At 36.0% G+C, this 25,677-nt stretch overlaps 1 protein-coding gene across 7 annotated transcripts in view; it reads right to left on the bottom strand.

The window, feature by feature from the left end:
- Window positions 1–2,525: 2,525 nt before the first annotated feature.
- Window positions 2,526–25,677, bottom strand: part of supt3h (SPT3 homolog, SAGA and STAGA complex component) — a 230,806-nt gene continuing 207,654 nt past the window's right edge. For 5 of the 7 annotated variants that reach the window (XM_088624993.1, XM_088624991.1, XM_088624992.1 and 2 more), the window contains one exon: window positions 2,526–3,049. In XM_088624993.1, coding sequence (XP_088481119.1) covers window positions 2,786–3,049 — 264 coding nt within the window. In that variant the 3' untranslated portion in view covers window positions 2,526–2,785. Of the gene's footprint in view, window positions 3,050–12,969; window positions 12,989–25,677 lie in introns of those variants that run through there. The other 2 variants (XM_088624996.1, XM_088624997.1) reach the window with 2 other exon arrangements.

Genomic DNA, 25,677 nt, shown 5'->3' with positions numbered 1-25,677 from the left:
TAAATGCCTGCAGGTTTCACAACTTTACAACTGTTGAAACCACTGGATACATACTGTATTTCCAACCAAAATATGCCAGAGGGGAAGGCAAAAACTGCCTGGAAAACCTAAGCTGATATTAAGGAATTTAATGTCTGGAACTAGGTGAAGACAGGCTAAAAAAGTCTCTGTCAACTTACAGTTACAAGCAAAACTTACCTTGTTACTTATGCGTAACACAAACATGGCTTCTCAGCTAAATAACACTGACAATAAGTCATGCAACCAAATTTAAATACAAAGTCTGGCTCCACTAGTCTTTGTGGAAATTAAATTTCTCACTCCAGAGAGTTCTGGTCTTTTTGTAAAATCCTGGCTGAAGACGCACCATTGTTCAAAGTCAGGGAAACCAAGAGAGCAGCAACTCCCATTTAAAGATAATCAATGCATGTGTTTCTTTTCAACGATGCTTTTTGTTAGTGTTGTGCTGTTACCCTGTGGAAGGTCTAAAGATGTCACTCTTATGAGATTAGTGCTTCATAATACAGTCATTTTGCCTTAAGCACTAAACTGCTGCTCTTTCCTACTGTAAAATAATACTATGATATATACTATAGAAAATAATAATATAGACTATGTACAATGTGTCACTGGCAGCATACAGTATCCAAATGACAATTAGCATGAGATGGTGTACAAAATATATACAAAAATTATTTTAAATAATAATTCATTACGTACTTCTTTGTCCATTTTGTTTGGTATTTAGTCCTTTTTCATTCCTATTCATTTAGTCACTTTTCATATGTCACAGCTTTAAATTCTGATAATTGCTCAGTGTGTTTTTAAAATACCTCAATGGCAAAGCACCACATTCATCGATTTCAATGTTTTTTCTTAAAAGAAAAGGTAAGCCTTAAATAAGGAAATTAGCTTAATGCTCAAAAGTTATTAATTGAAAACCTCAGTGCAAATGAATTTTTGTTTTGATGAATACTTGGCAAATAAGTTAAAAATTATTCAAATAAATTCTATGGTGATTTCTATGTTGGTTTGTTAAGAATAAAGAAAATACCTGACAGTCATATTGTACAAGTAACCTTGGCAGGAACCACCATAGTGTCTGGAGTTTAGCAATGTAAATGTAAGTAAATACGAGTGAAACTTTGTAGTGTTGGTCAGCAATAAACCAGTAACACAATTCATTATTGTGTAGAAATGGGTTTACACAGCTTTACTGAAATTTCAGAGTTCCTGTGGATTACCTGGAGCTTAGTCACAGGTTGGCAAAACAATTAACAAAGACATTTCTTAACAATACAATTATTTCTATATTCAGCAATAGTATAACATGTTTTTGCTAAATGGATAATACATAAATACATACAGTATAAGTACATTTTTTTTTCATTTTTTAAAACTGTTGCTAATTTTTCAAGCATCATAGATGCACATCTACAGTATTCCCTAACGCTGATGGTACAACAAATTCTGTACCTCTGTTATACCGAGAACCCCAGAGCAATCACATTTTACACAAACACAAAAAGATACAGTGTAATTATTAATTATTATTAATTTATTTATTGTGCTGCACCCCACTGTAGAGATAAAATGTACTGTAATTCTTCTCAGGTTTTCTTTCAGGGTAGTAACCAGTTTTGAAATGGTTCTAGGAGGAAGCATATTTTCCAAAACATGTCCCAGACATGTGCAATGTGGGTGAGACCAGGTTGTAAAACTATCCATTTTTTGGGAGAGCTGTCTTATTCATTTTCCACCCAGAACGTTTTGTAGTGATATGTATGTTGTTATTGTTATTAGATGAATGAACCAGTAACCACATTAAGCACATATTCAGCTCTCATTCTCACATTCAGACATGAAAATGTATTTTCATGATATATACTGTACCTACCTGAATTCTGGTTGGACCTTCAGGGGCAGTTCAGATCTTAACAATAAATGGGCATTTCTAAACTGTTCTGACCATTTTCCTGTGTGTTTGATATACATTTGGTGCAATTTGCAGTTTTAAACAATAGTAATGCACATGTATCACCAGAATTGCATGCTAGCACCCCCCATTGTCAAAGGATATAATGGTTTTGCATGGGCTTATCAAATAATATGAATAAGAACTTTAATGGACTTTAATTTTATTAAACGTCTTTTATATTTGCTCTCAATTAGTTAACTGATTACCACATGCACTACATTTTCTCATTAGTTACAAATGTTTCTTTGTGGAATTCTATCTGAGACCTAGGTGGCCTTTTACTTTTGAAAATATAAAAACCTTTTATAGTTTTGTAAGGATTCTCAGTCTAGTTTCTTTGAAAAGTTCTTATTTGCATTATGACTGGTATAAGAATCCTTAATGTCACCTGTTGCTATTCCTTTTACACTGTTCAATAAATAGTTGAAGTCTAAGCAGATTAAAAAGCATCACTCAGTCTAAAAGGCAAAATTTTCTCCTGCTGTAATAAGTAAAAATCAGACTAGGAATAGCAACTCAAAAACCACCTCACTAAAGAGCAGCAGTATTTGTGGAATGCATAGATGTTTATTAGGAAAAAGCGTTGACAAGCAAATGAAACAAAGACCACTTTTTTAATGAATCTACAAAATAAAAATCCATCTGAAAACAAAACCTGTCATCCAAACCCATTTCTAAATAGTCCTTCTAACTTAAGCAAACACTTGCCAACCATAGAAAAAGTTAGATCGGATTTAAAAAGCATGCAATCTGCATTCTTGTCCACCTACAGAAGATCCAAAAACATCCTGATGTTAATTAGCCAGGCTAGTAAACAAGGGATGAAGAAACAGAAAAAAGCATGGGGGCTGTAGAACTGCTCACAATAAAAAAATTCTGGGACTGGCACGTCGATATGGTGCGAGGATATGAACAGATGCCTTTCTGCGCAGGGAAACAGTCACCTCCAGAAAATGGCACTCCTTCCTTGCTCCTGCAACTCCCAATCAGCAGGCTAGGAATGTCATCCCGCTTCTGCGGTAGACACTCTGTCAAAGAGAAGAGGTGGGAGGGGGAGAGAGGGAGGAAAATCTGCAATGAATTATCACTTCTGCTCCACAGAGGCAGGCCATTTTTCCGGTTTTGTAGACAACACTGGCTGGAATGTAATATTTTTGTTTAATCTGAACATTTCTGGTGGTAGAGTTATAAGCAACCACTTTGTCTATTAAAAATCTCTTCAATGTGGTTAACAAGTGGTTTGCATTACTATTTAAGGAAAACAGTAGACACTTGGATATATGGCGTTTCAATACTTTAATTAGCTGCATTGTTTATTTGAGGAAGAAGGAAGAGGGTGGGGGGTACTGCTATCTGCTAGAATCTGTACACTCAAGAGGTCACTTTTAATGGCCATTGCTTCTAAAGTAGTAATATCACTTTTCAAAGTTGCAAACCACTATTTCAAACAGGGCTGTTGAGCACATGCCATTCTATGGATTATTTTACAATCCAATAATAAATATAATAATAAAATAAATAAATCACAGGTTCCCCATCTTATAGTTTATGTATGGACTGTGACTGATCACGCATGATAAAATAGTTAATATATTAACTTAATGATAATAGCAAGAACAAAACAATAATTAAATCAAAGCTTTTCATCTTCTCTAAGATCATATTTCATTAAGTAGGTAGCTGCGTTAGCATGCATAGGCTGTAAAGGAACAAGTAAAGGTTTCACAGCCAAAACACTGTGTTTCTTTTCCTCTCATACATTTTTCAGTCTATCTGCAGAAACTATTAATCTTAATACTGACAAGGAATAATAACTGACATGACACTATAAGGATATAGTTCAGGTGGGTAGCTGCGTCAGCATGCGTAGGCTGCAAAGGAACAAGTAATAGGTTTATTCCATGCTGAAAAAAAGAAGAAAGAGAACACAACGTTTGTGTTCTCTTTCTTCTTTTTTTCAGCATGGAATAAACCTATTACTTGTTCCTTTGCACTATAAGGATATGCACGATAAAAACTCAACACAAATGAAATAGTGAACGCACATTTAAATAACAACATTTGATTCTTCCAAAAAACAAGGTATAGCTTTATAATAAGAAATTGATATTGTAAGTTCTCATCAGTACACAAACATGTCAATGAGCTTCTTTTTTTTATCCATAAACAGATGGACCTATTCAGATTCAAGCTAGATAGTAGGAACACAACCGTGAAGCCACTAATGAGTATTTCCCATATAAAGTACATTTCCCATGGAACAGCCCTGAGGTTCAAACTCTCCTCTTTGAAGTTCCACAGCACCACCTGTAACTCTTAGTAGTATGTGTACTGTATATTCAGAGATACTACCAAAAAACCCAAGACCACACAGTGACGAACTGCACTGAAATTAGCTCTTAAAAGTCTTTAGAGATTTTACTGAGAAGAAAGCGGAGTGTCTAAAATATAAACAGACCCTCATAACTGCTGTGCTACTTGGAAACAAATTGCAATTTTTTCTGCTTGCACTGGCATATTTGTCATATTTGGGGCTGCGTCACATCACTGCAATCATCAAGAGATGCATGTACCGTATGACTGCTGTCATCGATGTTTAAACCTTTAAGGCAGAAGAAACAAACATTCTTCACAACCCGACAGTGGCTTATTTTCTAAATTTTTTATAAATTCTATATGAATATGCAGTAATAAGTAACTACTGGCACTCGTTCACCAGAAAGAAGCTAGACCTTTTCCTCTATTGGCTCTTTTAAATACTTTACTTTCTCTGGCCCTCATAGTTTTGGAGTATCTATGGTAATTTAGTAGTTATGATATGAGCAATGATCTATTCTACACTATATAATTTAAAATAAAATACATTATAAGTTCAGTATGCAGTTTCTACACAAAACTCCATAAAAATATGAGGTTAAGCTAATAATTGTGAACTCTGGGCCAGGCTCTGAAATTGTATACAGCATGCATTGTTTTACACAGTGACAGAGTACAACAGGGGTATCCAGTCTGTTCAGTGTGATACACTTTGAATGTGACTTTCATTTATTTCACTTATTTCCTAAGTGTTTTTTGTTGATGTTGTTTTTGTTCTTTTACTTCCTACTTAAAAAAACATCTAAAACTGAACCAGATGTTCCATTGTTGGCTAATTTGCAATGTGAAATAATTTGTTTTGTTGCTTTTTTCATTTCTTTGTATTACCCCTCCCCCATCTCCAGATTCTCTAACATTGAAAATATAAATCTAGCTCAGAGACCAGACCCAGACAGTGGAAGGATTTATTTAAGAACAGAGAAAGAAACCCAGCCCTTTAAACAAGATACAGCCCTGGAACACTCACTGGCTGGGCAAGTCGGAAAAAGAAAGAGAGGGAGAGACAGGATATAACGTTGACTTTCATTCCATTCCAGCTAACCTGGAACCTATAAAATACAAAAGATTCCCTAATTTCAACCATCAAGACTTGTCTCCTTTTTCTTTACAGCTACTGTTTCTAACTCACATTATCTGAGATTTAAAAAAAAAATCAATATTTATGCTGCATATGCACATCTTATACTGAAAAATAAAAACAAAAAATAAATTTTTGAAAAAGGTTTAAAAATAAATGCTTCCATGTGCCTTATTAATTTAATTCTATTATTTTTCATACGTACTGTACAGTATATCCACTCCTCTAAAATTAATGGAAAACCATTGATATTTCTAATAGCCTGCAAAGAAAAAATAATACAAATATACCAAATGTCATTCTTGGATCTCAACATTTTTTTTTCTCTAACTGAAGATATAATTAGGTGTTGCACATTACAGTTAACGTTATCTAAAGGCCTGCATTGTACTTTTTCACAGAGCTCATGGAAACCTCATTTTTGTATTAAAACTAATCCCTGAAGACATTTTAAATTGCTCTCTGTGGTCCTTGAGGGTAGAACTTCTGGTCAGTATGACAGTCATGTCCAGAATCATATTAAATGTTTTAGTTAGATACATGTGGTCAAAACTCTCTAATGGGTAAATGAGTGCTTACAGTATATGTATTACTTCTTTGCACCTAAATAATTCCTCAATCTACAGTAAGTCTCCTTCCCTGAGGTTGTTAGGTTTTTGCTGCCTACTCCTACAATGACAGGGATCTCCTTAATACTTTAATTGAAACCATAATATGAATGATTGAGGTGGTCACACACAACAATACATGACCACCACTAGTATAGTATATGACCACATCTTATCTGATCTAATTTTCATTTCAGTCTGTGACTTAAACCATGCTCTTCTCTCTTCTTCTATATACACATGGAGGAATACTATCACTTCAGTAATGGGATCTAATGATAATTAGTCATAATTTAATAAAAGAGAATCATTAATGCGATTTGACTGTATCGTACCCGTGTTGAAAATGACATACAATTTTTTCATAGAGGCCACCAAGCTGGGAAAAAATGCATCGCAGGGTAGATACAGTAAAATTAATTGTACTTCAACAAAATAAACTATAGCTGTACTAAAGAAAGTGATAAATCAATTAGGTTAGCCTTGCATAATTTATTAAATCCAAACGTGAAAAATAAACTGTAGATGTTTGAACACATCTTCAGTTTTTTCATGCATCTTAAACAGATCTGTGTGCTATAAATACCTAAATATACATTTAAGAACCAAGAAAAACAAGCCCTTCTGGCCTCACATGTAGAAAAAGTTTATTTATGATAATGCTGAGCATTCTGTCGCCACATCAATTAGCTGAAGTCAAATGTTTGGCGCCCAGTTGCATTAAAATGACAGGTAGTCAGAAAATTATCTGCTTCTTTGCCAACAGTCAGATTTGCAGCAAGGAATTTAAATACTGGTAAACAAGGCTGTACGAATTTCAGGCTCTTTAGAAGGCAAACTACAGTAGATAACCAATAAATTAAAAATAAATGTTTGATAAAGGTGGTAAGACAAATGAAAAAATATTACCCTTGGTGTTTCAAAACTACTGTAAGTTTAATTTTAGGAAGCCCAGAAGCACCATTTATCTTCAATCTAACCCACTCAGGATTGAAAGGAAATCCACTTGAGCACACAACATAAACACTTTCGAAGAGCTGAGTAGTTTCCTATTAGATGCAAGACACAAACGAAAAGACAGACTCTTTAATTGGAAATCGGTTGCAGTCCAAATTTGCCTTGATAAGTTTATAATATGCGGATGTCAGAAGGGAAGTAATAGAGTAATATCTCAGGGAACAGTTCCTTCCTGCTCAGAATGTGTTTTAATTTAGACTCTAGTCACATTAACAGTTCTGGGACTGGAAAGGATTTAAAAGAAGCCTTTTATTTTCTTCACAGAATTAACTATTTATACTTTGAGACTGGAAAAGAAAAAAACACAACAACAAATTATTCACATATGTTTCTCCCTTCCTCTAAGGAAGTGAAAAGTATCTAGCAATACATTCTTCAAAAATACATCACACATCTGTTGATAAAGACAGTACTTTAAAGTGGTTGAATCTGAGGGAGTATTATAAGAATATTCACAAAACCATCCCTGGAGATACAGGGTCTCTGTAGTACATTGTTTTACGTTCACAATTACACAGAATTACAAAAGGGTTAAAAAGTCGAATTAGAAATCTACTTTTTTGTAGATTAAAGTAGTTAAAGCACAATTTGTAATACTTACATTAAAAATGCAGTAATTTTTGTTTTGTGTCTTTCTCTACTAAATAAATGGCTCTACTAGTATTGTAAACCATAACACAAAGCACAATTTTCTGAACCTGTCCTTTTATTGTCAGGTTGATGACCGCATACTCTTCATAATAGAGCTACAGTATAAGAGAAGGCCATTTGGCGTATAAAGTCGAATAAAAGTTGCTTTTTTATTTTCTTAAAAACAAAGACAATATACTATGTGGAAAACAAGCTGATGTTAGAAGTCCGTGTGAACACTGTGGAAGTTTAAAAAAAGGTCCAAATGTGACCAATGAAAGAAAAACTGCAGACACAGTACTTCACAACAGGTGTAGTAAAAGTGATGTATATCACTATACATATTTTGGGAACCCTGCAATGCACCCTTAAAGGCATTCAGAGGAGGTCTTTGAATCTGAAGACTTGTCATAGACATGTCCTGGTTCTCTGACACTGGCCTCAACTGTGGGTGGCTCGTCTTTGCTGCCCACAGCTATGCCAAGTCTGTAGCTGCAGGTTGTGCTGGTGAAGTCCAAGAATAACCTGGAACACTGTGATACAGGGAGGCCTGGTTCTTTGGAAGGGTGGGATGTATTATATATCATAGCTAAAATACTGCCTGCTGACAGGACAAGAAGGAAGAGGCAGCGTGGTTACAGAACCTCACACAGAAAAGCACAAAGCATACAGCTGAAGTACATTCCTTCAGCCCAGTAAGTGACCTTTGCTGATTTTATTTGCCATATATTAAAAGCTCTGAAGACACTCAGCAGCTATGCAGAGGAGATATATCAAATCTGTAACTGGTCAATGTAACAGTCTACACACAGAAAAAGCAACGCTTAGGAATGTTATTACCAAGTCAAGTTTAATACACTCCAGTGGCTCACTGTTGCACATTTACACATGCTATTGGTTATCTACTTGATATACTATAGACTGCGGAAATATTGCACTGACCCAGAACAAGCCACAAAGAACATGGTGAGACAAAAACCTGTCTAACCATGACAATGATCTTTTATTTTATACAGTGTATCATCCTACAGTTAGTCAATGTGTGATGGATATGTGAATTAGTCAGTTTTCCTAGGACTTCCAGTATTCATTAAACTCAATATTATATACAGTAAGCTGAAAAGTTAAGTTTAAAGTAGAAGTTACTTACACTATGCATTTGAGTGTAATTACTATATACTTAAAATCTTAAACATAAGCGCATGTATTTAAATTCAGTAGTTCCTGTATTAAGAGAAAGCACTAAATTGAATAATTATATGTAAAATCTAAGAAAAATAGATGTTTTGCACTTTCTCAGGTGAAATATATACACCTCTGAACTAAATTATATAGTAAAATGCATTTTTTACTGTTTTAAGACATTGGCAGCACACCTCTTTAAATCACCCCTATCTCCCAATCATAAACTCCTAAAATCAATATATTCTGAGTGCTGGTTACGGACCTACAGGGATATTATATTGGCCTGTTCGTACCATTTTCTGTGTGGCGTTTTCATAAAAAGGAAAAAAAATAGTTAAAAACCAAAACAAACAATGTTCATAATGACAGCTTAGGGAAATAATAGTCTATATCCTCAAATCTCTAGGGTGGAACAACATTGATCTCAAAGGAAAGTGGGACTTAGTTGAATTAGCTGCTTTATTAGTAAGAGAGGAAGTAAAAACTACTCAAGTGGCTCCTTTTATTGTTATTATTATTATTTTTTAACTAGTGTCCCAGGCTGAGTGAAAAGAAAGTTGATCATGTCAGGAAGCCAGGAACCCTCTCCAGGCTTTGTCGAGCAAGGAAGGAAGAAAATTGTTTGCACTCGGCTGCTCCCTGCTTCTCCTTCTACAGCTCTGCCAAGTTAGCAGGAAGGGAAGAAAGATGAATAACTGAGAAAGAAAGATGTTTATCTTTGAACAGAACCATGATGTCCTCTGTTTAGCCATGGAAGCCAAGACATTTAGTGCATCTGAAAGACAGATAGTCTCTTCTCCTAGAGAGACGATACTCCAATTATGACACTCCTGCCAGAGGGAACTCACACATGCAAGCTATTATGTAAAATATCTTCTTTTTTTAACTCCTACTACAGTGAAGGCCATTAGACATGGTTTCTTCAGTGCAACAAGCCAAATATGAAAATAAATAGTTTCAGGTATTTTTGTGCTCATGGTGACCACAGTTCCTTGGGTTATGGGGTTGAGTTTTTTTATTTTTTAGCTCTTCTCAGATTTCAAAAGGCAGGATGCTTCCTTCTTTTTAAGTTCTTTTTTTGCATTTGGAAATGACTATATAAATAGTTCACAAAAGGCACAAATTGAACAGTCCATTGATATTACATTGCACATTTCTTCTAAGAAAGCCACTCACACCCCTGTAATCCAGCATACAGAATAAACATTAAAATCAGTTAAAAGAACAAGAATAAAACATATGTGCTCTCATATTGTGTTAATTGCTGACTTATCAAGCTATTGATTAAAAAGTAAATTACCACTTTGGAGAAGAACAGCAGCTTCAAACTGATATCCATGCTTTATTTTTCACAAGATGAAATTTGAAAAATGAACTTTTTTACCCCACCTAGTCTACAGCAGTTGTGGTCAACCATGTGGGCCGAAAGCAGTGTAGACTGCTTGCCAGATGCAGTCCTAAGATTATCAGTCTTCTCTGATTTAGGGTTCTCTGATTGATACAGTATCTCCACTTTTCAGGTTCAGCACAGGCACTTTCCCCACATACTACCTACCTCTTCCTGTCAGTTCCCAGCCTTTCCCCTGGCTCATTTTCACTTAATTTAAATGACAGGGATTTATTTAATCAGGGAAGTGAGCCATAACCACCAAGGGTTCCCATACAGGCCTCCTCATCAGTATTAAGTTCTAACTATCCGACCAGGTCACTACTGTCCAAGTCAGTTTACAGCAAATAAAGAGTTTTGGATAAAGTGGGATCCTGAATTATTTCCTTTCGTTTGCCAACTTGATAGAAAGATAAATAGACATTTTCTGGTGAACAGATAATTTATTTTCACCTCATATTATTAAATAAAGTTACATATTTCTATATTCTCCCCAAAAAACATATACCATATATATAATCAATTTCCACTATCAGATTCCTTGTAATAATAAAACAAATTATCCATGAATAAAACCAAAGGTACAGCTGTTTCTTTAACTTTCTCCTTTTCCAGGTGCAAATGAAAAAAAAAAAGATTTCATTCAAAAAGGCAAGAGAACCAATGCTCATTCCTCCCAGGGTGCTGTTATTGGTCTTATGCCCTTGGTAACACATGATGTATTCCAAAAACATTTGTTGTGAAGAAACACCATTCTCTTTTGTCGATAGTCTTTCAGAGTGTGTCCATTACATTGCATATCCAAAATAAAGAAACTACTTATTTGATTAAAAAAAGCTATTTTACTTAGATTAAGAGTTCCTGTTCCTGTTCGTTTTCCCCTTGTCTACCAGAACAGGAAACCTGTTTTGTTTTACTTCCTCTTTGCTGGTAGGTGACAACCTGCCTCTGACCTCTGGCTCTTCCTCCTCCTCTTTATGTTTCACAAAAAACAGCCCCGGGTAGACTGCTCCCTAATCTGAACTTGTTGATATCTAATAGTTCATATGAAAGAAAAGATGACCAAATTCCTTATTATTCAATTTGGGTTAAGAAGAAATCCCTCACCAGGTTTGCTTGAGCAACATTAAAACCTTCCAGTTTAACACCTTTATTGCCATTTTGTATTTTAGTGGTTATTGCCACAAAGTTACCATATGTAAATGTGCCACAAACATAATGATTCACACCAAAATCAATATTATACTGTATAACCTTGACAGCAACCCCAGCTTGCCATTAGGGTTAGATTATTTTGCATGTGATAGTCTTTGCTTTAGACAGACTCTTTTCAAGTTGGGACCATTGTATTCAACTGTATCCTGTATCCATTGTATACTGTATCCAACTGTTTTGATACAGTATACTGTATACCAACTTACATTAGATTTGAATTATGTTGCATATTGCTCTTTGACATTTGAAGTTATCTTTGTTATTTATGACTATTTTTTTATTTTACTCTTCTGGGACAGTTTAAATTGTTCTAATACTGTAAGTATGTTAATTGCCTGGATTTTGCCAATGTGGCCATAATATAGTAGTCTCACCAAAAAAAGTGTGATGTTCCTAGATTTGGTTAAAAAAAAACAATATGCTGATATTACCTCTTCTACTAACAATAAAAATTATATATTGTTATTTGATTTTATCATACCATATATTTTTACAAGTCTGGGCATGAGGGATGACAGAGAAGAGAGGGTTGCTTTTTGGAAAACATGTGAAGTGGGTAAAAAATTGCTTTTATTTCAAAGTTTTGACCACATTTTCTTTACTTTGTTGTCCAGACTCTTTGTTTAATTATTGGTGCCAATACGAATGCTGGACCTAACCCAACTCTTGACAGACTATGTGCAGCAGGGCCCCTCTCAGAATGCTACATATACAGCTCTGCAGATTTATGTCTGAGTGTGTGCAAATTGATGTTTAGTGAGTGTTTAACCTGACAACCGGATTTAATGTTCTTTCCTGACAGACTGAAGCCCTGGTTCTACAAGTGCCACTGCTGGATTAAATCAATAGAGGGTGGCATAAGGACTCTCCAGAGAAAAACAAAATAAGTGCATTAGCACGAATTGATAAGATGAATCAAATGGTTTGCACAAGAAGAGGTTTTCTAGTTTTGAGAAAAATAATAGACTGGTAACATCTTGCGGCAAGACAAGCTTGAGGAGTAAAAGTCTATTCTAGTGGTGAGACAAAGCTAGGTTAGGATAATTTTAGAGCACAGAAGAGGGTGACTGATTAGGCTCATTACCTACTGTATGTGTTGGGCCAGGCTTACATAAAAGAGTTACAGCTAAGGTTTAGCTGAAACCAGTTGGCCTACTTTCCAGTCCTTTAACCTTGGTTCCCCAAAAGAGACAAACAGCCAACACACAGTGGGATATCACTGTCCCATGAGCAGTTGACTGAACAACAATGCTCCCAATAGTTCAATTTCTCTCATTAGGCTACACCTTAAGACAGGAGAAGAGTAGCAACCAAACTTACTAAGTTGTTTGGCAGGCTTGTCAATGTTTCTTCATCGGTGAAAAAGTGAGTGTAAGGAGTGGAATGTCCTTACATTCCCTCAGGAAAGAGGCAGAAGTTAGGGTGTCCCTCTCCTGACTGACTTATCAGTGCCATTGGTATCAAAGCTGAGTCATTCATCTTTGGGGTAGTAATATCCCATTAGTTGGCGGCTACTATTAGAAATGGAAGAGAACACAGGTCACTGAAATCTGTTTGGCAAGCAATAAAGACAGAAGATAAGGCGTTCCTGTTTGCACTTATACTCAACAGTGAGCACAGCACATTAAATATTGAAATCTCCACTTTCATTTTAAGTAATAAATACTAGCTGATTGCATATGTCTAAAGCAAACATAGCTACATAAAGATTAAAGTTAAACTCATGCTGATCACATAGATTATGAATACAGCAATACTTTACACTGATGTAAAAATAAATTCAGTGACCCAGAATGTTGTCATTGTATATCAAGCAATTCAAATAGCTACTTTGAGAGTTTATTGGTGCCTCTTTCCTTTATCTTGCCATGTAGTGCAAAGAAGAGCACTGAATCTGAAAAAAATAGTCTTAAATGTTTTAAAATACAGGAGAATATTAGCACCTTCAATTTATGAAAATGGATTATTTTTCCAGCCGTAATTCAAACAAAAGAGACATTTTTCCATGCCATCACTTCAATTTGGTACTTATTTTGGCATTTCATTGCAGATTCCAACTCCAGCTCAGTAGAAGGTTGAAAGCAGGTCACAAAGTAGAACCAATAATAAACTACACTGGGGGCACTGCACACCTGAAGATAACATAACTATTTGAATATGCCTGAAAGCAAAAGTTCAAAAGTCACCACACATGACTGAAAGAACAGTTTTAGAGTCGGGACCTTGATACTATAAGCTTGGTTTAAGGATCACAATTTAGAACCCGCTTCATCAACACTGAGAAAAGAAGTGCCAGAGAGTAAATAGGGCTTAGCAGTATAAGCTTCAAAATACATAAATTAAAAATTACGCTTCTGTGCAAAATTTATCTTGTCAAAATTAATGGTGAAACCCATGATGAGCTAATCAGCTCCACAGCTTCCACTTTTCTGGAATTGCTCGTCAGTCTCAAAGGCAAATTGAAACAGTGCGTTAATGTACAAAGAAACAGATTAGAAATGGAAATATGGCATACATGTACAAAGACATAAGTCTGTCTAAAAAAAACTTGAAAGAGAATAAAACACCCTGGAAATATTTTAGTAACTTGTCCAGAGACAAAATAGAGACAGGATTGTGGAAATTGGCTTGGAGGATCACTTCCACAGCCATATTGAAATGCTGAAATAAACATGGCTGTACCCTTTACATATTCATGACCAGACTTCAGGATTTGTTTCAAATGTAACTGGATGTACCATGGCAAAACATCTGCGTGTAGGAGTCACACTACTCAAAACAGTGCAATTATACCTTAAGTACTGACATCTATAGTAGAATTTATAATTGGTCTATGGAAAAAAAGAATTCATGCATTTCATTTAGCACTTAAACAAGAATGAGTTATCTTTGATATACTGTAAGAGTTTCATTAACATAATGGAATAATAAATGCTATTTGGTATATTTAATGTACTCCAATGTATTGATCATTTTAGTGTTATAGTTCTATTTGTATGTTTTTAAAATAACTGCTACATAAAAAAAACAGATGCTTAGATGAACATTTTCCAAAGTGAATTTGGAATAATCAATTTATTAATAAATAAGAATGTCACATTCTGGATAGTTACAACTCTTGCTAGTCAAAATGGAAAGTTTGTGAAGATTTATAGTTACAGTATGTCTTAGCCTGGCCCTTCATTAGCTGCTGAGTATAATTCTTCTAAATACCGCCACATTACACTAATCACAAGGAATACAAGAACTTCTGTTAATGCCAGTTTTACCCCAGTTATGCATCATACAGGCTATGCTGTTCTCCACTGGGTAGGATAAAGTAAATTGGACCACTTTCTATTGTTTTGTTCCCTAAAATTGAATAGATTTCAAAATAATATAGTCAAGGGTTTCAACATTGATCTACATTAAGTTGCATTTAGAATATGAGTGGCTCATTTGGTTAAATCCTCTGTCCAGACAGAGAGATGATGCCGATAGAACGGAATGTGCCATATAACAGCAATGGCCTATAGTTTTAAGGGGCTGAGTTTCATAGATGACCCTTGACTTGTTGCACTATAAAAAGTGCACATCTGCACATTAGTGCACAGCTGGTGCAGCTGTGTCTGTTCTCAACCTGGCTCACAAGCTGCTATTTTGCAGTAGCAAAAAAAGACATCACATTTATGTTCTTTCAATTCGCCTGATACATTATGTTGAAATAGTGATCACTTGGGACAAAGAATAATTCATCCCTCTTCTTTTTTAAAATGTAGAATTCCAAAACGAAGTACAAAAAGCTCTGCTAAGATGCTGAATGGTGTATGGAAAAAAGGCTCAGAGATAATGCTGCAATCACACAGGCCCCCAGCAAAGCCAAGGAAGTTGCTGATGTGTCAGAGTAAGAAAATCCTTGTCAACTTTAAACCAGTCTTACCCTAGCAGCGCACAGCTAACTGTGGGGTTGTGCTGCCCCTTGGGAAATATCAGATACTAACGGATAATGACAGAGCTCAGATTAAAACCAGTAATCTCCACAGCTAAGGGCCCAACCTGCCCTAATTTTGAACGCAGGCCTTTTTTCAGTTAACCCATTAGGAAGCTACTGAAGGGTAATAAGATAGGGCATAAAAAGGTAGAATCCCTGATGACTGCACTTTTCTAATGTAAGAAAAAAAATACTGTACATGGAAATAATCTTATGGAAGTATCAGTAATATATAAAGCAACTACAGGAGTAAACCATTATGAAAATAAAAAAAAAAAACTGATTCTAGCTAAAATAGATAATAATACTTTTGCCCAGAAGCAGTAAAATGTGGTGTAATTACACTAGAAAAAACAGTCTCTTAGCAGAAGGTTTGTATAAAAATAAAACTACTACCTTTATCTACTACCCATTTTATTGAACCCAGACCAAGGGAAAACACTCATGAATCACCTTGATTCTAGCACATGAAATTACAGCTTCATAAACCTAACATCACGAATTGTGCAGATTAAAACCTATGATATGACCTCTTTCAGATTATGACAACTAAACCAAATCAGCTGTGTTTTCTTGCTGCTGAGTTATTTAAGAAAGAAAAAAACACTCATTTAGATACAAAAGAGGATTTATATACATACAACCTCCCATGCACACAGTCACCAACCCACATGCATACAAACAGAAATACGTGAACACAAACATTGCGTTATGTGCAATGATTTGAACAGAAAGCAATGACAAACAGGTGTGGCAGTGCCTCGAGGAACCACAGCTGCAACGTCTCGCTCATATCAGCTTGTCTACTGGAACTACTGCTTTTTTTATTGAAAATGGCACAGAGTGCACATCTCAATATGTATATATAAATATGAATTATAATTGTTTTAATAAACATGATAAGACAAATTTACATTAAAAGGACAAAAAGTTTGACTTCGCCTATCCTTAGACTTTCATCTCTAACTAAACACATTACAGTTGAACCTTAATTGATTTCCCACATTCTGATTGACTCCATTCCATGTTTAACATAGTATTAATGATAAATCAAACCATACATCCCCAATAAACTATGCCAAACACAAAGAAATTAAGTTTAAACTCAATGTGGTGCACTAGTTCTGATTCATCTGCCAGCAGAAAAATGTATTCAGATGCCTCTGATACGGTGTTGATTCAGTACATCTCCTATCCTTGCTGTCTTTGAAAATACATATTTTCCTTTACAATTTGTACATGGTAGGAACAGGAAAATGTGTCATTTTTTCTCAGAATTTTCTTGATTCTAAGAAATGTTGTATAAATGTACACAAAAGTAAATGTTTACTGAAGACCATTAGCAGTTTGTCTGGAGATTTATCAAGCTCTTCCTGTACAAACAATTTGAACTGCCTGCTTTCATCAAGGAAATTTTGCTCTATGCCGTTAGGGTAAACCGAGTAAAGTTCAGTAGCAAGCATGTGATTGTCAAAAACGAAGCAGGGGGTTTCAAACAGCACACCAAAGCTAATGTTCAGCAACCCATCAGCAGAGAAAAGAAGATAATGACTTTGAAATTCCAACAATAAAAGTCTCAATGGGAAATTCTGCACTTCATAATTTGCAGAATTCTGCCCAAATTTGGTAAGGTCAAATAGAACCTCCTACTGCTTAAATGTACAGTATTTTTCAGGTACAAGTACTTTAAGTACAAATTAATTTTTATATCTTACGGCATTTTATACAGGCAGCATGGTAGCACAGTGGTTAGCATCATTGCTTTGCAGCATTGGGGCCCTGGGTTCAATTCTGGACCCGGGGTACTAACTGCGTGGAGTTTGTATGTCCTACCCGAGTTTACAGTAAGTGGATTTCCTTTGAGTTCTCCAGTTTCCTCCCACGTCAAGTAAATTGTCTTCTGGAATACTTGGCCCTGGTGAGTGTGTGTGTCCTGCAATGATCTAGCTCCCATTCAGGGTGTATCCTGTTTTGTGCCCATGGCTTGCCGAGATAGGCTCTGGCTCCCCCACAACCCTGAATTGGCTGAAGCAGCTAGAAATTGGATGTTTTTTCATGTGTTTTTAGTTTCATCTTCAAAATTCTGAAACTGTTCTCATTAGGAAGGCATGATTGGAATATCTTAGATGCTTTTTGGTCATATTAATGTTGCTCTTCTGTTATTCTGTGACTGCAGGCTGATCATTAACAGCTGAAGAACATCCATCCATCCATTAAAAAAGAACGCTTACTCTTGGTTAGAGTTGAAGCAACCTGGATTCTATCCGAGAAGCACAGGTATTAAGGAGGGACTTCACCCTCGATGGGTCACCTGTTCATCACATGGAGTGTGTGTGTGACACATAGAAAATTTAGACACACCAATTAGCCAAGCTGGTTTTGGTGGGTAAACTGGAGTACACAATGAAAAACCTTGACAATACTGGGGAGAGCATGTAAACACATGGAAAAGTGTCACAAAAAAGCACAATAATTTGGCTGTGTCCAAATTTTTCATTTCACTCTGGAGGGAAGCCATATCCAAACAGGTGTCATATGACTGGTCTGTACTGTGTATGTTAGTTCACATACAGTGCTTCATGAAACTTTTTAAATGTTTTTTAAAACAGCTAAATATAGAAGCCACGTGTATTTTATACCGTGTAGATATCAACGACTGAGTTATAATATGTTGTAATATGATCCCCACCCTTCACAGGAGCTCTGTATCAGACAAGTGAGTTATGGAAGAGGTACAGTATCATGTATATACACTTACAGAATACAGAAAAGAGCAGGCTACCTTGGAAAACAACAAAATTGTGTATTAGGTTCTGGATTAGTACAAGAGTAATGGGTCTAGTATGTAAAATGTTTTGGCAGAGAAGGGATTTTACCCACCAGTGCCATTGGTCCATGTGTTTATCCAGCACTGGAGGTTAACACCAATATAAACATTCAGGATGAGCCGGAAATCAGCAGGCGTGAAAAGTCTCCACATACCATGAAAAAGACAATTAGACTTCATGTCAGCTGAGGAGAAAAACAATTTGGTAGCAAAGCCTAACAGCTCAGTATGAGCAAACAGGGACAACGGTTAGAAAAAAGACGACCAACAAAATTCTTTTTGCACAGTACAATGTCAAAAAAATAGGAGGAGTGAAATGAACAGACACTTTATTTTATGAAGGATGGTGAGAGGATTACTTTGAATGCAATCAGACAAGATACCATTTACTGTACAACTTTTCTCACTGCTCATATCCTGAATTCAAAAGCTGTCAGTGGATTCTTCTGAGCCAGAGCTGTGGAAGAACTGGAAAACTTCAAGATTTACAGTGATACAGCACCTCTGAGATTTCTGGGCAAAGAATTAAGAGGTTCTTCTCTTTAGACATACAGGTTCCATCAGGAGCACAGCAAGATCCATTTAGGCTAAACACAGAACAGCTTCCACCAATTCGCTGATTTAATTGGCTGTACACCAACTCCAGGTGTAGAAGGACTGGGCAGATGCCATGAGGGAATGCTAACAGTAAATCAAACAGGTAAAGGATATCGGCAGCAATCAGTTCAGCAATATGCAAACTGGAACAAGTTCAACCAAACCATTTATAAAATTTTGAGATGAGAAGTATACAAAAAAGAGGGCTCCCGCTGCCTGCTGCTAACTAAATCCACAGATAGATTACACGCCACTGAAATAAACACTTCCAGATGCGGCCATACTAAAAAACATTTACACTAGAAAAAGATTGGTTTCATAAATCTAAAAATGGGAGTCAAGAAGCCTTTTTTTTTCTTCAGGCTTAGTCTTGGCTTCCTCCATTTTTATTTTTTATGGCATAATATTTCTTTCTAATTTTTTTGTAATGAAACATATTTATGCTTTAACAAATAAGAAATGATATTTCTATCTTGGCCATTGTTTTTTGCCTGCAAATGCAAGAATCCTGTCTAGTTTGAGACAGATATTGCTTTGTCACTTGTATTTTATTAAAATATTAATTTCATAACTGTTCTGTATATTAAACTTAATTGCAATGACTACAGTTAATGCAGTATGTAGCAGCTACACTTAACTATAAATTGCATTTCTTCCTAAAACAACATTCTGGTTCTGGTATTTCGCCTTACATTAAAAATCAGCCTCTTTACAATACCACAGCATTTACCATAGACTCCACTTTGGAACACAGAATGATAAAATGGTGCCCTATCCCATAAGACTATGTCTTATCTCTATCTACATTACATTTTCCTTGGCCTTAAGTTAAAACCACTTGGAGCTCAAAAAAATTAAAACAAATGCCTTAAACCCAAGACAAGTTTTCCACATATTTTACAACTTTGAATAAAAAACACACAGATGCTGAAGTTCAGATTACTCTTACACTAAGACCCCACATCAAGGAGCCCCTACGTTTTTGGTAGTATGGGTTTTTTTCTCAATAAAAAAACATTGTACAAGTTAGAAACATTGCCACGGAAGCCTAAGTGAAGGGAAAGTACCATACGTACACGCTAACCCTTGAATATCAAATTGAAAATACAGTATCATTTAGATACAAGTGCAAATACGCTGTAATTAGTCATTTTCACACATATCATTTTAGTTGCTGAGAAGAATTAAAAGAAACCTCAAAATCAAGAATCAGGACATGAAGACCCTTGCAAATGTAGTCACCCCTTGCAAATGTATTCACCCCTTGCAAGATTTCCAATTTTTGTTGCTGTCTAAGCTTGCAACCATGAAACTTTCAAATTGGACCTTATATTTAGAACGTATAGTACATATCTACTCCAAACTAAGATGATAAAGTTAGAAAATGAGGTGATTCTCAGCTGCTTAAGTATTCAACCCTTTTGCTATGGCATATCTCAATCGTTGTGAAAGAGATTAAAAGGTCGCAAAATTATTTAAAAGATATCTGTCTGGGTCCAATCAAAGTGGTTTAACTAGACTATATTTCTGTCTCATCTTCCTCTGTAAGTTCCCTCAGACATTAAATTTCATTCCACAACTCAAATAAAGGCAACTAATACAGTGCAAAAAATTCACCATTAAGACCAAAGAGTCAAGAATGAAGTTAAGTGGAAGAGAAGCACAGATCAGGAGCAGGTTACAAGAGACTTTAACAAGAAAGTCATTGATGATCATTAAGAAGTGGAACATGTGTCATACCAGAGTGAACCCAGTCCCTACACAATACCAGCCTGTATAAGTTAGCAGTGAGAAAGAAGTCTTTACTGAAAAACACTCATATCTTAAATCTCATGAGAGAAATACTGCTGACATGTGGTAGCAGGTTTTAAGGTAAACTTTTAAACTTTTAAACTTTTTGGTAGATCATAAAGAAGAGAGTGAATATTCTTGGGTGGCTCAGTCAAATACAGTACATGATTTGAATCCAAAATAAAATTTATGCTGAGGGAAAATCCAAGCTGAAGATTGCAATCATTTTTTTAAATTTTGAGACCAGTTTTACCAAGAAAAAACAGTTAAAGATGACATTGTCCCACTACGAAAAGCTGGTAGAGACCAAAATAGATTCATTAAGATTCACAGCAGTAATTGCTACCAATGGTGTTTCCACCAAATACTAAATTAGGGGATAAGATATATAAGATAGATGCAATCAGTAAATTTCAATTTGTACATTTTCTTTGTAGGTTTTGGTTATAATGTCGTGAACAAAATTGTTCATTAGAAATTTGTTTTATCTTTATTGTAGAGGGTGGATACTTTTGTAAGGTGCTAGAGATTACAGGTATCAGATCACGAAGGCCAAACAGCATGAAACAAACAGAAATTTGGACCCACAAGCACACCTGTTACAGATATGGGAAAGATATGGGTAAGACTGTGAAACATTTAACGTAAATATATTCATCGGAAAGTTGAGCAAATAAACAGTTTGCACAGAGCACCCAGTCTTCATTTACTTGCCCAAAATGTGTAAAGTGTCGGAGGAGATACAGTACGCGCTGAAAAGAACAGAACAGTCAACATGACAGCACCAGACTAGGTACTATACCACAGAGCACATATCATAAGTACCTCTATGGGTGGCAAATCTAGAACAGGGGCTAATGACATAAGCATGTCTTATTTTGCCTCAATCTACACAACAATTCTGCCATTTTCAAATACAGGCCCACAAATTTACATTTCAAGAAAATGTAAAAATAAAGATAGTTCCATAACCAGCCAAGGATATTTAGAGAAAGCTAAAAGGCTATCATATGCTAACTGATTAATAGGCCCTAAATTAACTGGCAGTAAGACCAATTACCAGTCTCTTTCAGTTTATTGGGTGTATAGAATCGACAGTAGTACATTTATTATCATTTATTAACATAGCTGCCAACAAATATAAAGAAATCATCAGATTATAAACATATTAAAATTAAAACAGTTAAACTGTTAACAGTATTTGTATTGGAATGCTGATTAAGCTATAGTTTAGGAAAGTTTAAATGCTCAATTAACAAGCTAATTTTGGTGTTTTATGCAATTGTTTAGAAATCTGTCGCATCCATAGGGTTGTAGGGTAAGACAGTCAAACAAACACAATGGTCAGTATAATTTTATAGTATCCTATTACTTGTCGTACTCATTCCTTTAACATGGTGATAATTGATGCATCTATTTTTATAATACACTGATGAGTTATTCTGGGACAAAAGGTGGATTGGATTATAGAAAGTGTTGTCAGGGAGTTTTTAATTATTCATTAAATATTTTTTTTATTTAAAACAAATGTTTCCAGTATGGAAATATTTGGATAAATGAATGAATCATATGCAAATTAACCGAAAAAACTATCCAGAACACACACCGATGGTTTCATAAATGACATCTGATACATAACCCTTTAATATGAAAGATTAGGGGTTCATTACCTAATAGAGAAAACGAAATATGTTCAAAATGAAAGGCCAGTGCCCATCTGTAAGAGTTGGCTCCACAATAAAGGAAACAATATATTCAAGAGGGGAGACTATGTTAAGTAGAGCTCATCTGTAAAATAACCCGCCCATTAAAGATCCCCTTTAAAGTAACACAACTGTAAAGAGGTCAAAAGAGATGGCAAGGAGAAAGGTAATTGAAAACAGACAAAAGTTCTAATAAATCCCATTGAAATTAGTCCAATTTTATTCCTTGTATAAATTCTAAAATGGATGTTCTTTTAAAAGCCTATTCTGTAAACACACTCTTTGAGAAGAGAACGCATAGGCTATTTCCATGCTGAAAAGACAAATAAAAAAAACAAATTTTTGACTCTGTGTAATTTTTTTCTTTTATTACTATTTTCTGTTTACTGTAGAATTAACCTCTGCTTGTCCCTATACAGCTCACATGATGGTACAGCTCCCAACATTAACATCTAGCATTATACTGTAGAATATATTATTGTAACGCAACGGGGATTCAGGCGGGCGCCCTTGCTGCATTAGGTCGGCCCCCCACCGTCGGGGGCTCGAACCCGGGACTCCCGCGTCACTCAACAAGGACCCAGCCCGGTGAGCCAAAGAGAGACCTCTCTTCAGCCCAGTAGCTGTAGTCCTGCTATCACAGGGAAGGGTCATGCTCATGCTCAAGTTCTGAAATTGCTGTACAAATGATGTACTGTAAATGTACTTTGGAACTTTCATTACAATGGTATGCCCCATGTGCATTAGCTTGAAAAGCATATTATAAACACTGCTTTACTAAGATGGACTGGAATATAGTGTGAAACAAATCTGATAATGTTGCCAATCTATGGCAACTCCATCCATCCATTGCTCCAAAAAAACTTTCTATATCACCTTTCACCCAAACACATCTTACATCATCCACCACTGAAGTGCAGCACCCACTTGGATGATGATCTACACACACACTTGTTAAAAATTCCTGGTTTTCCTAAAATTCTCCTGCAATTTTACATCCAGCAGGTTAATATAATTTTTCTGCAGCTAGTTTCTGAGCTCTGCATTGTCATGCTTTTACAGAATAATGATATATTTACATGTGCGGTCACTATAACATAATAATTCATATGTAATGCATAGCTTATAGAACTTCACAACATAAATACACATAAAGCAACTGTAGGCTATAAGTAGTCACAGAATTCTGTGGATTTTGCCACCAGAGGCCGCCACTTCATTCACAGAGTGAGAACAATTTCAAAGTGCTACAGTATGCGCTTGAGGATAAAATCTCTATTTAAAGGCACCCCTGCAGGAAAACTGAAATATCTGACAGCTCTGTAGATGTCCCTACATAAGATTAACTTTCAAAGAATAAACCACATAGTGTTTGTCCCAAAAGCAGAATCAGCTAATTCTGGTAATATGCTCAGCACAACTAATTCAGTTAACTCTAGAATTATAATTTGAAAGTTATAATTAACCCATACAATGCATTAATAGGTTCTACAGTTACTATGCATATTGTATTTATGTATAATTGTAATAACTACCCATGTAGTTCAAGTAGGTAGCTGCGTCAACATACAGTGCCTTGCGAAAGTATTCGGCCCCCTTGAACTTTTCAACCTTTTGCCACATTTCAGACTTCAAACATAAAGATATAAATTTTTTATTTTATGTGAAGAATCACCAACAAGTGGGACACAATTGTGAAGTGGAACGAAATCTATTGGAGTTTTGAAACTTTTTTAACTAATAAAAAAATGAAAAGTGGGGCGTGCAAAATTATTCGGCCCCTTTACTTTCAGTGCAGCAAACTCACTCCAGAAGTTCAGCGAGGATCTCTGAATGATCCAATGTTGTCCTAAATGACTGATGGTGATAAATAGAATCCACCTGTGTGTAATCAAGTCTCTGTATAAATGCACCTGCTCTGTGATAGTCTCAAGGTTCTGTTGAAAGCGCAGAGAGCATCATGAAGACCAAGGAACACACCAGGCAGGTCCGTAATACTGTTGTGGAGAAGTTTAAAGCCGGATTTGGATACAAAAAGATTTCCCAAGCTTCAAACATCCCAAGGAGCACTGTGCAAGCGATCATCTTGAAATGGAAGGAGTATCAGACCACTGCAAATCTACCAAGACCTGGCCGTCCCTCTAAACTTTCAGCTCAGACAAGGAGAAGACTGATCAGAGATGCAGCCAAGAGGCCCATGATCACTCTGGATGAACTGCAGAGAACTACAGCTGAGGTGGGAGAGTCTGTCCATAGGACAACAATCAGTCTTACACTGCACAAATCTGGCCTTTATGGAAGAGTGGCAAGAAGAAAGCCATTTCTCAAAGATATCCATAAAAAGTCTCGTCTAAAGTTTGCCACAAGCCACCTGGGAGACACCCCAAACATGTGGAAGAAGGTGCTCTGGTCAGATGAAACCAAAATCGAACTTTTTGGCCACAATGCAAAACGATATGTTTGGCATAAAAGCAACACAGCTCATCACCCTCAACACACCATCCCCACTGTCAAACATGGTGGTGGCAGCATCATGGTTTGGGCCTGCTTTTCTTCAGCAGGGACAGGGAAGATAGTTAAAATTGAGGGGAAGATGGATGCAGCCAAATACAGGACCATTCTGGATGAAAACCTGTTGGAGTCTGCAAAAGACCTGAAACTGGGACGGAGATTTATCTTCCAACAAGACAATGATCCCAAACATACAGCAAAATCTACAAAGGAATGGTTCAAAAATAAACGTATCCAGGTGTTTGAATGGCCAAGTCAAAGTCCAGACCTGAATCCAATCGAGAATCTGTGGAAAGAGCTGAAAACTGCTGTTCACAAACGCTCTCCATCCAACCTCACTGAGCTCGAGCTGTTTTGCAAGGAAGAATGGGCAAGAATTTCAGTCTCTCGATGTGCAAAACTGATAGAGACATACCCCAAGCGACTTGCAGCTGTAATCGCAGCAAAAGGTGGCTCTACAAAGTATTAACGCAAGGGGGCCGAATAATTTTGCACGCCCCACTTTTCATTTTTTTATTAGTTAAAAAAGTTTCAAAAATCCAATAGATTTCGTTCCACTTCACAATTGTGTCCCACTTGTTGGTGATTCTTCACATAAAATAAAAAATTTATATCTTTATGTTTGAAGCCTGAAATGTGGCAAAAGGTTGAAAAGTTCAAGGGGGCCGAATACTTTCGCAAGGCACTGTACATAGGCTGCAAAAGAACAAGTTAAAGGTTTATTCTATGCTGAAAAGAGAAGAAAGGAAACACAACGTTTCAGCTGTGGGGCCTTCTTCGGGTGTGAGATAGACAAGGAAGTCA

This window comes from Lepisosteus platostomus, chromosome 3, assembly GCF_059453375.1.
Source record: "Lepisosteus platostomus isolate fLepPlt1 chromosome 3, fLepPlt1.hap1, whole genome shotgun sequence".
NCBI lineage: Eukaryota > Metazoa > Chordata > Actinopteri > Semionotiformes > Lepisosteidae > Lepisosteus > Lepisosteus platostomus.
The sequence above is the reverse complement of the archived record's forward strand: the minus strand, read 5'-3'. Positions and strand labels throughout refer to the sequence as shown.